At 45.2% G+C, this 15,354-nt stretch overlaps 1 protein-coding gene across 1 annotated transcript in view; it reads left to right on the top strand.

Annotated features, from left to right (window-relative positions):
* Positions 1 to 2,432: 2,432 nt before the first annotated feature.
* The window catches only part of fgd5a (FYVE, RhoGEF and PH domain containing 5a), a 250,765-nt gene continuing 237,843 nt past the window's right edge, over positions 2,433 to 15,354 (top strand). Inside the window, exons 1-2 of the mRNA XM_059944304.1 lie at positions 2,433 to 2,691; positions 6,762 to 9,975. Coding sequence (XP_059800287.1) covers positions 2,433 to 2,691; positions 6,762 to 9,975 — 3,473 coding nt within the window. The remainder of the gene's footprint in view (positions 2,692 to 6,761; positions 9,976 to 15,354) is intronic.

Here is a 15,354-nt window from a genome sequence, read left to right as displayed (position 1 = left end):
CTCAATTTGAGAACTTTTGAAAGGTAGGACAGCTGACTCTTTGCAGCAGCAAAATGTGCTGAATAACAATCTTAGTACCAGAGTAATTGCTGCTTGTTTAGTATGCTATATAAAGCCAATATTCATTTCATCCATTTTGTTTTCTGTGACTGTGGAGAGTGTTTTAATGCAGGGTTTCTGACGGCAACTTCCTCTGTATTAAAGTACAGTGTTTAGAGTCTGTTGTAGTTTGTTTTAGAGACAGGAATTATTCTGTATTGGAGTACACAGCCATCTCTTCCACCCACACGGATGACATAATTTAAATCCTGTCCGGGCCTGAACAGAGATGTGAGAGCTGGGTGCAGCTCCCTGCCCTCCTCAAACAATTATAGACAGGAAATGTTAATCAGGAGGGCGGGAGACTGACTATTGTTCATTGGGCTGAGTAGGAGCCATTCTCCAACCTCGACTAGGCACCCTCTCACCCACCTTCAGAATGTCCAGCAACATAAGACCTGCTAAACTTAAAGCATCTGCTGAATTTGGATGGGATGGAGCATGGAGAAAAGCTGGGGAAAGTCTGCCAACACTCTTCAGCATACAAATGAAGCCAGAAGGCTGGGCAGAGAAGGATTCTTCACTCAGTGACTAGCAGAACACCATTTAACAACTGTCAATGTGGAGTCTACCAACAGCCTCTCCCTGAGTGTCAATGACTATGAATGTTGAGCAGAGAAATTGTTAGTTATTAGCAAATGTGACCTATAAAGGGGAAATACTGAGGAAGAATTTCATATATCACATTGCCAACCAAGTGCATATTTGTACCTGAATAAGTGAGACTTGAGGAGATGACTGTGAGATAATTGGAAAATGAAGGACATCTGGGATAGAAGAGCCTTCTTTCAAGGAAAAAAGAGGGTGTTCCAGGGAAGAGAGGGAGGGGTTGTACTGGATTGAGACAGGAAAAGAGAGGTACTCACTGTATGGAGGGGGGTGTTCATTATAAGGAAGGAAAGAGGGTCTTTACTGGATTGGTGGTCCAGAGAGCAGATTTCACTTGAGTGATGGGAAAGGAAGCTGTAGTTACAGGAAAGCATGTACCATTGGTGGCAGAGGGAATGATGGAGGGGGGTGGGTGATACCTACTAAAGAGGCAACAGAATGAGGAAGAAGAGGGTTCACTGGAAACAAAGTTCTAGTGGTGTTTATTGGTGTGTTGGGAGGGTAATGTAATGTCACAGGGGTAGGTGGGTGGGAGGGAGGGAGAGAGAGAGAGGGAGAGAGAAACACCTGTGTCTAGGCTGGGAGAGCTATTCCATAGTTGGGCAAGCATTCTTCACAGAATCAGACCTTACAGATGATGTCTCATGTTCCTCCATCACAATCCCTAAATCCCTACATGGGGGTGACATGGTAGCTTAGTGGTTAGCACAACACTTTACAGGACCAGCTATCTGGGTTCAATTCCCACTGCTGTCTGTATGTTCTCCCTATAACCATGTGGGTTGCTTCTGTGTGATTCAGTTTCCTTCCACAGTCCAAAGATACCCCAGTTGGTAGGTTAGTTGGTCGTTCTAAATTGTTCTATGATGGCCATGGTTAAATCAGGGGTTTCTGGGTGGTGCAGTTTGAAGCACTGCAAGCTGTATGTCAACCAACCAATAAATAAATAAATAAACTTAGTCTCATCCCATTGGCATGAAAGATTGGTGGAGGCCTCTAAGCTTTGAATTGGACTGAGCATTTTTGACTGATCTTGAAGATAACCTGAAGATAATCCAAGTGAGAGAGTTTGGCAGATAAATAGTTAACATTTCAATCTCATGACCTTGCACAGATGTGGCCTGACATCAGTATTCACACTTATTCCAGTTTCAGTGGTATTTTGCTGTGTGTGAGTGTGGCAAGGAGCTGTCCCTTCCCTGGAGGATGTAGTTGGAAGCAACTAGTTCAATGTAGTTGAAGTGCCAACTATCCACTCTCCAATACACACTGCCCACTGTTGGGTTGTTGGTGTCCTAGGTCCAGAAGTAATTATCTGAGGTCTGGTGCCTGGCGTTCAGGGTCCAATGTGAGGTGCCCAGTACCAGGGTGAGAATCTAATGTCCTACGCCAGCATTCCTCACTTATCCTCCTATGAATCCTGCCACTCTCAGCTTTTTGGGATGTCTCCTGTGTTGCCTCATGTCATCTCTGATTGATGAAATGGGGAGGACTGCTGGGCCAGGGGTTGTCCAGCTATGGGTAGAAAGTGAGATCTGGAACAAGGAATGGGCGTCAGGATCAGTGAATGGGGACAGATATCAGGAGCTAGGAATTGGATCAAGGGATGTGTTAGGGGGTCAGGATTAGGGAACGGAGCAGGTTGAGAAGGTTGGGAGCAGAAGCAGAATCGAGAAACGACTTCAGGATAAGGAGCAGGCGCAGGGTTTGGGATCAGGTCAAGGATGCGGCTGAGGCGCCTGCTCTGGTATTGGTACTGGGACTGGGACCGGCCCAGCGGCGGAACTTCGACATCCTGTTGTGAAGCGGCCGCCCAGTCCAAGTCCGGAGCCGAACGCTCCCGGTGCCTGACTCCGACCTGTTCACCATCATCGGCTGGCGGCGAGCAGCTCTCCTCGGGAGAGGCTGCGGGAGTCCAAGGGAACGGACCAGTGCGTCGGGATTCAGACCGGGAGCAAACGAAAGGCCGCAGCATGGAGCCCGGTGAGAGCGGGAGGGAAGGGGAAGGGGGAGGGGAACCTGCGATCCGGGATCTGGGATCCGGAAAGGGGAGAGTCCCTGATAGCTCCATTGATATAGGATTATCTCACGATTCATCCGCAGCCTTTCCATTCTTTGTCATGTCTTCTCCTCTGTAGGCAGGGCTGGACTATCCTAAATGGAACTGGGGATTGTTGTCGGCTAAGGGGAACGGCCTGATGGGATGGAGTCAATGGGCTGGGCGAGTTTGCGAAAGGACAGTTCCGGTAGAACTGGGCTTCCCTACCTTTAGTCGGAGGAACCTTGGTTGAATGGATACAAATTGAGTTAAAAACTTGGAGACAAAGAGGGAGTCTGAAGTGTGATAAAAGATATTGGTGGTTGTGGGGTGAGGAGTATTTTTAGATGAGGTTGCTATGGCAGTATGTAGATGAGAAACAGGATGGTCGAAGATACTGTAGCTCCTTCAGGAGGAACTGTGGCTTTGGAGGAGAAGCTCTAAACATGGAACACGGAGAAAAACACTGAAACAGGCCCTTCAGTCCATTATGCTGTGCGGAACAAAATAACAAATTGAACTAATCCCACTACCTGCATATGGTCCACATCCCTCTGTCTCAGGTCTGGTTATACCACTTAATGTTGCTATCACATTTGCTTCCTCTACCTCTGGCACCCACCATTTCCTGAATATATATTTGCTCCACAAATCTTCTTTAAACTTTCCCCCCTCTCATCTCAAGCTTATGATGCCTTTTGATATTTGACATTTTCACCCTGGGGAAGACTCTAACTGTCAACTTTGTCTATGTCTCTTAAATTTATAAACTTCTGTCAGGCACCCTTGGCCTCTGGCACTCCAGAGAAAACAACACAAGTTTGTTCAAACTCTTCCTATATTTAATATTCTCTAAGTTAAGCTACAACTGGGTGAACATCTTCAGTACCCTGTCCCAAGACTCTGTCTATATCCTTGGTGTAAAGCAGAGATCAGGATTGCACACAATTCTACAAATAGACCTAACCAAAGGTCTTTTACAGCTGCAACATCAGTTATGTAGGTGAATAGAACAGAGGCCATTGAGTGGTGAGGAGTGCTGGAGAAGGATGAAAGGAAAATCAAGGAGAGTATAAAATGTCCTCTCCCCCTTCAGGAGGGATGATACTAATGTCTTTAGTTAGAACTACTTAATCATCTGGCAGAAAACAATCAAGGGCTTTATGAAAGAAAAAATAATTTAGTTTTGGATAAAGGTTTTAAGGATAACGGAGAATTTTCAACTTGGAAATCGTGTTGTCATTTTAGTGGAACTGGGATGAAAGTTGCAAGAGTTATGGATAAACTTGAAGAGGGTGATAGAAAATAAATTAGAGAAAGATGCAAATCAGGTCCAGAGCTGGATCATCCTGGAGAAGTCTAGGGTTTTTGATGAGGGATCAAAGAGGAGAAAAGAGACTTCATAAGAAGCAAGTCAACAAACTCCTAATGTGCGGCGTGGATTCAGAAGAGGCAGGAAAAGAATTGGAGTTAAACAGAGTCTTATATTACAGCTTGGTCACACGGCAGATCATTGCGTAACAGTTACTGAGAACCATCTCCAAAGGTTACTGCAGAACTGAACCATTTCTATTCACATCTTGTCCCATGGATGATGGTAGTCATACTCGGGAGTTCAGGCAGAGAAAGAATACAAATTTTTGAAGTTTCAGACAACAAAATAACGTCCTTAGAAATGGTTTTGTAAACAGCATTGGATTGTATGACATGGAATTTGTGGCTTAGAGTAATAATGTTGTACATCACAGTACTAGGCCCTTCAGAATCAGAATTAATATCACTGACATAGTCATGAAATTTGTTGTTTTATGGCAGCAGTACAATGAAATACATGATAAATAAATATGGAGGAAAAAGTGAGTTACATTAAGTATATATATATCTATTAAATAATTAAGTTAAAATAAAGGATGTTGCCTGAATTGGAGGGCGTACCTTATGAGAATAGGTTGAGTGAACTTGGCTTTTTCTCCTTGGAACGACAGAGGATGAGAGGTGACCTAATAGAGGTGTATAAGATGATGAGGGACATTGATTATGTGGATAGCCAGAGGCTTTTCCCCAAGATTGAAATGGCTAACACGAGGAAGGCATAGTTTTAAGGTGTTTGGAAATAGGTACCAAGGGGATGTCAGGGGTAAGCTTTTTGTACAGATACGTGCGTGGAATGCATTGTCAGCAACAGTGGTGCAAGAGGATACAATAGGGTCTTTTAAGAGACTCTTAGATAGGTACATGGAACTTAGAAAATTAGGGGGCTATATCCTAGGGGAATTCTAGGCAGTTTCTAGAGTAGGTTACATGATTGGTACAATATTTTGGGCAGAAGGGCCTGTAATATGCTGTAGGTTTCTATGTTCTATTTAAGTAGTGTAAAAAAACAAATAAAAATGTAGTGAGATTGTGTTGAAGAGTCTAATGTCCATTTAGACTTTGGATAGCAGAGGGGAAGAAGCTGTTCCTGAATTACTGAGTGTGTGCCTTCAGGCTTCTATACCTCCAGTGTGACAGTGTGAAGAGAGCATGTCTTGGGTGGTGGGGATACTTAATGATGGATACTGTCTTCTTAAGGCACCACTCCAAGAAGATGTTTTAGATACTGCAGAGGCTAGTACTCATGATGGAGCTGACTGATTTTACAAGCTTCTGCAACTTATCTTGATTGTGCAGAAGCCCCCACCCACCCCCCCCTCCATACCAGACGGCGATGCAGCCAGTCAGAATGCTGTCCAAGGTAAAATTGTAGAGTTTTTGGAGTGTTTTAGTTGACAAATCTAATCTCCTCAAATTCCAAATGAAATATAGCTGCTGCATTGAAATGTTGCATCCAGGTTAGGTCTTCAGAGATATTGACACCTAGGAATTTGAAACTTCAGTGCACCATATTCAGGTTGACTTCTTTACCCATCTACACTAATCCTATTTGCTTTACTTGTTCCCATTTCTAAAAGTCAATGACAGTAAAGGTCCAAGTGGTCACAGGGGGCACTAGTCACAGACTTCCAATTAGAAACACACCTTGCAGCATTACGCTCTGCTTCCATTAGCATGGGAATTTGTGGCATGGTCTAATATGTTTCACTGCGGATTTTTGTCTCTTTGTTCTTCTCTCTCTTTCTTCTGATCTTCTGCTGTCCATCTTCAACTCAACCACTCCCTTGCTCAGCCTCTATTGTCATCTGACTCTGTACACCCATCTTTCCTTAATTTCCATTTGCTCCATATTACAAATCAATTCTTGATCTGCTGCTTGTATTCCCATTTGAAGAAGACCAGTGAGTGGCTTTTTGCTTCAGCAGTGGAAAATATGAGCAGTTTCAAATTCTGGGAATGCACATCTTACAGATCCTCTCATGGTCCCAGAACACATCATACACAAACAACAAAGCTCACTAATGCCTCTACTTTCTGAGGAGGCTGAAGAGAGCTGAACTTTGCACATTAATACTCAGACTTTGTATAGAAGCGCAGTAGAGAGCATCCTAACATGCTGTACCACTGCATTGCAGCAGACAGGAAGGTTCTACAATGGGTAGTCAGAAAGGTACCAGCAGTATCATGAAGGATCCCACCCACACTGCTTATGGACTGTTTGTCCCACTCCCATCAGGGACAAGGCTGTATAGTATCCACGCCAGGACCACCAAACTCAAAAACAGTTACTTTCCCCAAGACATAAAGCTGATCAACACCTCCTTCCATTCACATCCCACTACCACACTTTATCATTGCTTATCAGTCCCCTTATTCACATACACTCCTGTGTCTAGTGTCACTTTCAATCAATCTATGTATATAAGCTATTTTATGTATTTATATTTATTGTGTTTTTTTGTGCTTCATCAGATACAGAGTAACAATTATTTCATACTTTTTTACACTTGTGTACTGGAAATGTTGTTAAACAATTGTGAATCTTAAATCCCTCACGTCCCTGGGTTCCAGATCCAAATGTTGCTGACCACATAAAATTCTACGCCAGTATGATGGCTAATTTCAAATTTTCTCATTTTAGATCTAAAGAAACCTCCCTTGGCGCCAAAGCCCAGGCCCCCGGATTCACAGCCCTTAGTCACTGTTCCAACGGTTCCTTTGCTTCTACTGTCTGCTCCTAAGGCCCTGAAGCCACCAATTGCTCCAAAACCAAACCTTTACAATGAAGTGCCAGAGGCAAACCTGAATGCACGGAAGGGGATTTTAAGCACGTACTCTAACGGGAGCTTTTTGGCAACCAATCCTGTCCTGGCTAAGGGGGTTGAAGACCCAACTTATAAAAGTTTGGGTCAGACAAAAGATTCAGCAGCCTGTAACTTCTTCCCAGCTGCCGATGACAGGAGCACTCTGGAAGCAGCAGCTACACTGTGCCATGAAAATGGGTCATCAATGCCTGATGGTTATGAAGACCAAATAGTTCCACAGGATGCCAGTGCTGTAATGTCACAAGACAGAGACTTATCAAATGTTGACATCTGTGGCTTTAGCAGTGCGATGCCCGGAAAGAATTTAGGAAACTTCAGAGTTCAGGCAATTGCTGGAGGAGCTTTTCCCAATAAACTTGATGATTGCCTGTGTCTGAAAGATGAACTTCTATACAAGGGCAGTGGAGAAACCACGGACAATACAGAATGGTGTGAATGGCATTCCCAGGATGTCAGTGACGTTGCAGACAGTTCTGGCCTGGGAGCAGGAGAGGAATGGCATCTATCACTCACACCAGCAACTGCCTCAGCATCTGGAGAGGTAGAAGGACTGGATGAGAAGAAGAATGGTCAGAAAAAAGGGGCCGATGGGCAGGAGGAAGGGGTAGACCTTCCCTCAGAATGGCTGATGGAGGGTGTGGACGGGCAAAGGGAGGGATCAGATTATCCCTCAGACATGCTGAAAGAGGATGAAGACAGTCCCACAGACGTGCTGAAGGAAGGGGCAAATGGGCAGGAGGAAGGGGCAGACAGTCCCTTAGATGTGCTGAAGGAAGGGGTGGATGGGCAGGAGGAGGGGAAGGAGGCAGACAAGCTGGAGGAGGGGACAGATGGACAGGAGGAGGGGGCAGACAGTTCCTCAGACATGCTAAAGGAAGGGATGGTTGGGCAGAAGGAAGAATTAGACAGTTTACTGGAAAAGGAGATAGACAGACAGGAAGAGGAGGGGGCAGACAGCATACCAGATATGCTGGAAGAGGGGGCAGATAGGCTGCAGGAGGGGGTGGACGGGCAGAAGGAAGGGGCAGACAGTCACTCAGACATACTGAAGGAGGGGCTGTACAGGCAGATAGAAGGGACAGACAGTTCCCCAGATGGGCCAGGAGAGGGGGCAAGCAGACAGGAGGAGAATGGGGAGGGGCAAGATGGACAGGAGGGGCTGGGGGAGGGGCCAGACAGACAGGAAGAGGAGGAGGATGGGGCAGGCAAACAGGAAGAGGAGGAGGACAGGGCAGGCAAACAGGAAGAGGAGGAGAAATGGCCAGATGGTCAAGAGGAGGAGAAGCCTGAGCCAGAGCCGCCAGACAGACAGGATGACAAGGCAGACAGGCAGGAAGAGGAGAGGGCAGATAAACAAGAGAAGGGAGCAGGCGGCTCCCCAGACTGGCTAGAAGAGGGGGTAAACAGACAAGAGGTGGGGGCAGATGAATGGAATGAGTGGGCAGACGTTGCCTCAAATAGACAGGAGGAGGAGGAGGCAGATAGCTCCCCAGATGAAACTGACATGCTTATTTATGAAGCGTTGTTACCAAGTGCCTATAGGCCTGCTGCACCAAACAGTCTGGATGCCACAGCCAGCTGTACAGGCAATCTGGAGTGGGTTAGAGAGCTAGTGGGATCTCCTGTGATAATGAGTAGTGAAGGGAGGTGCAGAGTTGGTGACAAAGCCAAGGGGTCTGCTATTGGTGAGGAAGCATCTTGTGTTAGTGAGGAGGACAAGATGTCTGTTGCCCATAAATCAGAGGAGAAGTTGGTTGGATGTGTCCCAGGGGTGGAGGGCTGGATCTTAGAAACTGAAGGCAATGAGGAGGGAGTTGAGAGAAGGGTCCTCACTGATGTCAATGCAGAGGACATTTCTTCTATAGCTCACCGTGCGATAGGGTTCACTTCACGAGTTAAATGTGGAACCACACTGAGGCGAGATACAGAGGCAGACACATTAGCAGGTGACAATCTGAGTCTGGTTGGTGACCTGGCTGGGAAAGCTGTTACAGAATGGAAAAAAGCAAGAACCAGAACACAGTCACTGAGTGCACAGGTGCCTGAGACAGTTCCTGAGGAGACAGATCTAATACCTGTGGAAGGACAGAGCTCTGAGAAAAGGCAGGAGCCATTTGAAAATACAATGTTTGCCGCCAGCCACAAGTATTTCATGTTCTATCCCCGCTCATACTCTGTCACAGGCCGAGAACTTCCTGTTTGTGCTGACCGGGAAATGGAGGGGTCACTTTTAGAAGACAGCAGATTGAACAGGAAGGAAGATAACCTGTCTCTACCAAGTGTTGCTGTATATGACCAGAGGCACATTGCCACCTCTGGTGCTTCTCCACCCAGTTCAATGCTGGACATCCCTGCTCCTTTCCAACTGGCAAGCATCACCAAAAAGCCCATCACCAAAAGTTCACCATCAGTTCTAGTTGAAACGGACTCTCCGGATAAATACTTTAAGCAGAGTACAAAGAAAAAGTCATCTTTCAAGCGTTTTTTACCAATTAAACTGTCACTTAAGAAGAAGATTGAAAACAGGATTACAGTTGAGGTTAATGTCTGCAAGTCTGTGTCTGAGGCAGCCAGAGCCTTGGATTTTGACAGGAGGAGCTTGGGAAACTCGCCACAATTAAAAGCTCGATCTGGAAAGATGCGTAAATCAGATTCTTCATCCGCCTTTTTATTTTACAAGGACGGCAAAGGAAAAGGAATGCCCAGACCCTTTAGCAGAAGTGTGTCCAGAGTCGAATCTTTTGAAGACAGATCTCGACACTCATACACATCACTTCCTCTGACCAAGCCCAGATCCATTTCCTTCCCCAACACAGACTCCTCTGATTATGAGAACATTCCGGTTGTGAGCTCAGATTATGAAAATATACAAATCCCTCCCAACAGGATTGGCCATTTAGGGACTGTCACAGATTTCTTTGAAGATCCCAGGAGAAATTTCTCTTCGGCGTGTGAAAATGATGGTTATGTAGACATGAGCAGCTTTACTCCGTTGGACAACAGGCAGACATCAGAGCAGGAGCTGGAGAGGTAAGCTTTGTACTCTAACCCTGCTTGTTCCTACTCTTGTCAAGATCTCCAGAGCAGGCAGGCAAACCCCATTGAGATGCAGTTGTGATAGAAATGATATTTATGTCAGCTACAAGAAACAGTGGTGTGTTTGTGTCTGTGTGTATATGTATGTGAAAGGGAATGAATGTGTGTCTGGTTCTCTGTATTGGGGTCTGTGAGTCCGTATGTGGGGGGGAGTATGTATGCTTATATTTAGAATGTGAGTGTCAGTGGTGGAAGATGTCTATCCGTGGGTGTGTGTGTGTGTGTTGGGGGGGGGATTGTGTGGGGGTTGGTCAGTCTGGGTTGCGGTCTTTGTGGAGCAGTTAGTGGGTGTGTGTGTGGGGCGGTTCTGTGTCTGCATGTGTTGTCCCATTTTTCCAGCCGTGCATAGATTGGACATAGTGCTGGGGTGGACAGGTGGTGATGGAGTGATTAGGAAATTTAAGTCATAGCAGGTGTTTATTGGTAATGTTGGAACTGGTGAAGGAATGGCAGCCACATTGAGGAATATACATCTCACGTAGTCACTGAATAATAATAGCAACAATTTGGAGGCTATTTTAACTTATGTAAGCAGAAAGATGCTTACCTAGACAAGGTCTGACACTTGGCACCTTAGATCTGTCCTGAGAGATTCTCTATGATGTTCAAACATTATCATCAGGTCAGAGGAGGAGCAGCTCACTTCTCTCAGGAATCTTCTAGGACCTTTTGTTACCTTGATGTTTACCTGTGGTCAGATTCACTGTGGTCAGGTTAATTGGGGTCAGGTTAATTAGGGTTAGATTCACTGGGGTCAGGATAATTGAGGGCAGACTGCATGAGGTTCTGCACCATTCATGACTCCTCAGATAGTGAAGCAATTCATACCCAAATGCAGCAGGACCTGGACAATATCCAGGCTTGGGGTGACAAGAGGCAAGTAACATTCGAGCCACACAAGTGCCAGGCAATGACCATCTCCAACCAGAGAGGCTCTAACCATCATCCCTTGACATTCAGTGGCATCACCATCACTGAATCCCCTACTATCAACATCCTGGGGGTTACCATTGACAGGAAACTGAACTGGTCTAGCCATACAAACACCATGGCTACTAGAGGAGGTCAAAGGCTAGGAATCCTGCAGCGAGTAACTCACCTCCTCACTCCTCAAAGCCTGTCCACCATCTACAAGGCTCAGGTCAGGAGTGAGTGTAATGGAATACTTGCCACTCGCTTGGATGAGTGCAGCTTCATCAACACTCAAGAAGTTAGACCCATTCAGTACAGGGCAGCTCACTTGATTGGCACCCCTTCTACAAGCATCCAGTCCCTCCACCATCGACGAACAGTTGCAGCATTGTGTACTTTCTACAGAATCAACTGCAACAACACAACAAAGTTCCTAAGGCAACACCTGTCAGACCCACAACCATTACCATATAGAAGGATGAGAACAACAGATAACTGGGAATACCACATTTTGGAAATCTACACCCCCCCAAGTCACTCACCATCCTGACTTGGAAACATATTGCCATTCCTTCATTGTCACTGAGACAAAAGCATGGAATCCCCTCACTAACTGCTCAGGGACTGCAGCGGTTCAAAAAGGCAGCTCATCACCACCTTCTCAAAGACAACGAGGGATGGGCAATAAATGCTGGCTTAACTGGTGATGCCCACATCCTGTAAATGAAAAAATTAAAATTCACTGTTGTCAGGTTAACTGGGGTCACGTTACTTGAGGTCAGGTTAATTAAGGTCAGGTTCACTGGGGTCAGGTTAACTGGGGTCAGATTCACTGGGATCAGATTAACTATGGTCACGTTAATTGGGGTCAGATTAATTGAGGCCGGATTCACTGGAGTCAGGTTAATTGGGGTGAGGTTCACTGGTCAGGTTAATTGGGGTCAGGTTCACTGGTCAGGTTAATTTGGATCTGCTGTTACTTTACGGACAACTCAAAGATTAGTTGCGTTGTGGATGGAAAATGAATGCACAGCAGTACGGCACAGGAACAGGCCCACAATTTTGTGCCAAACTAATTAAGCTGGTAATTAAAAGCCAAACTAAACTAAATCCATATGCCTGCACAATATTCCTATCCTCTCATTCCCTGCATCTATCCAAGAGATTCTCTAAAGAATCTTATGTATTTCCCTGCATCACCAACACAGAAAGTGCATTTCAGGCACAATACCGTGCAGAAAAAAACCATCTTATTTGAATTTACTCCACCCCCACTTAGATCCATGCACTCTATTATTAGACATTATGATCCTGTGAAATTGATAATGTGTGTCAGCTTTACTTATGCCTCTCATGATCTTATAAAGAGTACAAGACAGGCAAGAATAGATATCAGAGCTTTTGAAAATTACATTGGAGAAGTAATAATGGAGGACAAAGTAATGGCAGACGAATTCAATGAGTATTTTGCATCAGTCATCACTGTGGAAGACAGCAGCACTATGCCAGAAGTCAAGTCAAGTCACTTTTATTGTCATTTCGACCGTAACTGCTGGTACAGTACACAGTAAAAATGACACAGTACAAAAACTAGACTGAACTACGTAAAAAAAAACACAAAGAAAGCTACACTAGACTACAGACCTACACAGGACTGCATAAAGTGCACAAAAACAGTGCAGGCATTACAATAAATAATAAACAGGACAATAGGGCAAAGTGTCAGTCCAGGCTTCGGGTATTGAAGAGTCTGATAGCTTGGGGGAAGAAACTGTTACATAGTCTGGTCGTGAGAGCCCGAATGCTTCGGAGCCTTTTCCCAGATGGCAGGAGGGAAAAGAGATTGTATGAGGGGTGTGTGTGGTCCTTCATAATGCTGTTTGCTTTGCGGATGCAGCGTGTTGTGTAAATGTCCGTGATGGCGGGAAGAAAGACCCTGATGATCTTCTCAGCTGACCTCACTATCCACTGTAGGGTCTTGCGATCCAAGATGGTGCAATTTCCAAACCAGGCAGTGATGCAGCTACTCAGGATGCTCTCAATACAACCCCTGTAGAATGTGATGAGGATGGGGGGGGGGGGCGGGGGGTGGTGGGAGACGGACTTTCCTCAGCCTTCGCAGGAAGTAGAGATGCTGCTGGGCTTTCTTTGCTATGGAGCTGGTGTTGAGGGACCAGGTGAGATTCTCCGTCAGGTGAACACCAAGAAATTTGGTGCTGTTTATGATCTCTACCGAGGAGCCGTTGATGTTCAGCGGGGAGTGGTCGCTCCGTGCCCTCCTGAAGTCAACAACCAACTCTTTTGTTTTGTTCACATTAAGAGACAGGTTGTTGGCTCTGCACCAGTCCGTTAGCCGCTGCACCGCCTCTCTGTAAGCTGACTCAACATTCTTGCTGTTGAGACCCACCATGGTCGTGTCATCGGTGAACTTCATGATATGGTTCGAGCTGTGTGTTGCAGTACAGTTGTGGGTCAGCAGAGTGAACAGCAGTGGACTAAGCACACAGCCCTGGGGAGCCCCTGTGCTCAGTGTGATGGTGTTGGATATGCTGTTCCCGATCCGGACTGACTGAGATCTCCCAGTCAGGAAGTCTAGGATCCAGTTGCAGAGGGAGGTGTTCAGGCCCAGTAGGCTCAGCTTTCCAATCAGTTTCTGAGGGATGATTGTGTTGAATGCTAAACGGAAGTCTATGAACAGCATCCTAACATATGTGGCTTTTTTGTCCAGGTGGATTAGGGCCAGGTGGAGGGTGAAAATGGAGAGTGTCGGGGTAGAAGTAGAAGTGCTGTTACAAAGGTGAAGGTGCATGGGAAGCTGAAATGTCTGAAGGTAGATAAGTCATCTGGACCTGATGGGCTACACCCTGGGGCCCTGAAAGATGCAGCTGAAGAGATTATGAAGGTATTAGTGATGTTCTTTCAAGACTCACTAGATTCTGGAATGGTTCCAGAGGACTGGAAAATTGCAAATGCCACTCCAAATGTTAAGAAGGGAGGGAGGAAAACAACAGGAAATTATAGGATAGATAGCCTGAATTCAGAGGTTAGCAAGATATTGGAATCCATTATTAAGAATGAGGTTTCGGGGGTACTTGAAAACACATGCTAAAATGGGCCAAAGTCAGCATGATTTTCTAAAGAGGAAATCTCAGCTGACAAATCTGTTGGAATTTTTGAGGAAATAACAGGCAAGATAGATGAAGGAGATGAAGGATGTTGTTTACTTTGATTTTTAGAACTTCTTTAATAAGGGTTTGCACATGATGCTGCTAATTAAAACCCATGGTATTAGTGGAAAGTTACTAGCATTGATGATTGGCTGACTGGCAGGAGGCAAAGAATGGGAATAAAGAAGCCCTTCTCTGATTGGCTGCTGGTGAGTATTGGTGCTCCACAGGGTTTGGTGATGGGACCACTTCTTTTCACATTATACAGTATTTTGAAAAGGTATTCAGCCCCAACTCTTTGTTCAACATAAATGAGTATTACAACCAGGGATTTTGGTCAGTTGAACTGAGAATGGTGAAGCAAACTTGATGAACCAAATGTTCTAATGCCTTATATTAGTCTCAGTACCTATATGAACCCCCCTCAGTCTCCAGAGAAAACAACACAGGTTTTTTTGCAACCTTTTTTTCCATTACAGGCACTGTAATCCAAGTAGCATCCTGGTAAACCTTCCCTGCAGCCTCTCCAAAGCCTCCAGATCCTTCCCGTAATGTGGTGATCAAATTTGAATGCAATACGCCAGATGTGACCTAACTAGAGTTTAGTAACTGCTCTATCCTTTGACTATCTTTGACATGATCCACATCACCTTCAGTCTTTGTATCATCTGTGAATTACTAATCTACACATCTACATTTTTATCCAGCTCCTTTATACATATCACCAACAGCAGAAGTCCCATTACAATTCCCTGTGGAATCCCACAGTAGCCTGGGTATATCTCGTCTGGTCCCAGTGACTTATCCAACTTGATGCTTTCCAAAAGTTCCAGCACATCCTCTTTCTTAATGTCCATATGCTCAAGCTTTTTAATCCGCTGTAAATCATCCCTTCAATCACCAAGATCCTTTTCCGTATAGAATACTGCAAATGACTTTGCTTCAGCAAAGTACTCATTAAGTACCTCAGCTATCTCCTCCAGTTCCATACAGACTTTTCCACTGTCACATTTGATTGATCCTATTCTCTCAGGTCTTATCCTCTTGCTCTTCACATACTTGTAGAATGCCTTGGGGTTTTCTTTACTCCTGCTCGCCAAAGCCTTCTCATGGCCCCTTCTCATGGTTTAGTTTGTAAATGTCACATCTTTGTTGCTATGTGCCTGTGATGCTGCTGCAATTGAGTTTTTCATTACACATGTGTAACTTGTATATAGGACAGTAAATGTGAAAA

Source organism: Hypanus sabinus, chromosome 19 (genome assembly GCF_030144855.1).
Source record: "Hypanus sabinus isolate sHypSab1 chromosome 19, sHypSab1.hap1, whole genome shotgun sequence".
Lineage (NCBI taxonomy): Eukaryota > Metazoa > Chordata > Chondrichthyes > Myliobatiformes > Dasyatidae > Hypanus > Hypanus sabinus.
The sequence above is the reverse complement of the archived record's forward strand: the minus strand, read 5'-3'. Positions and strand labels throughout refer to the sequence as shown.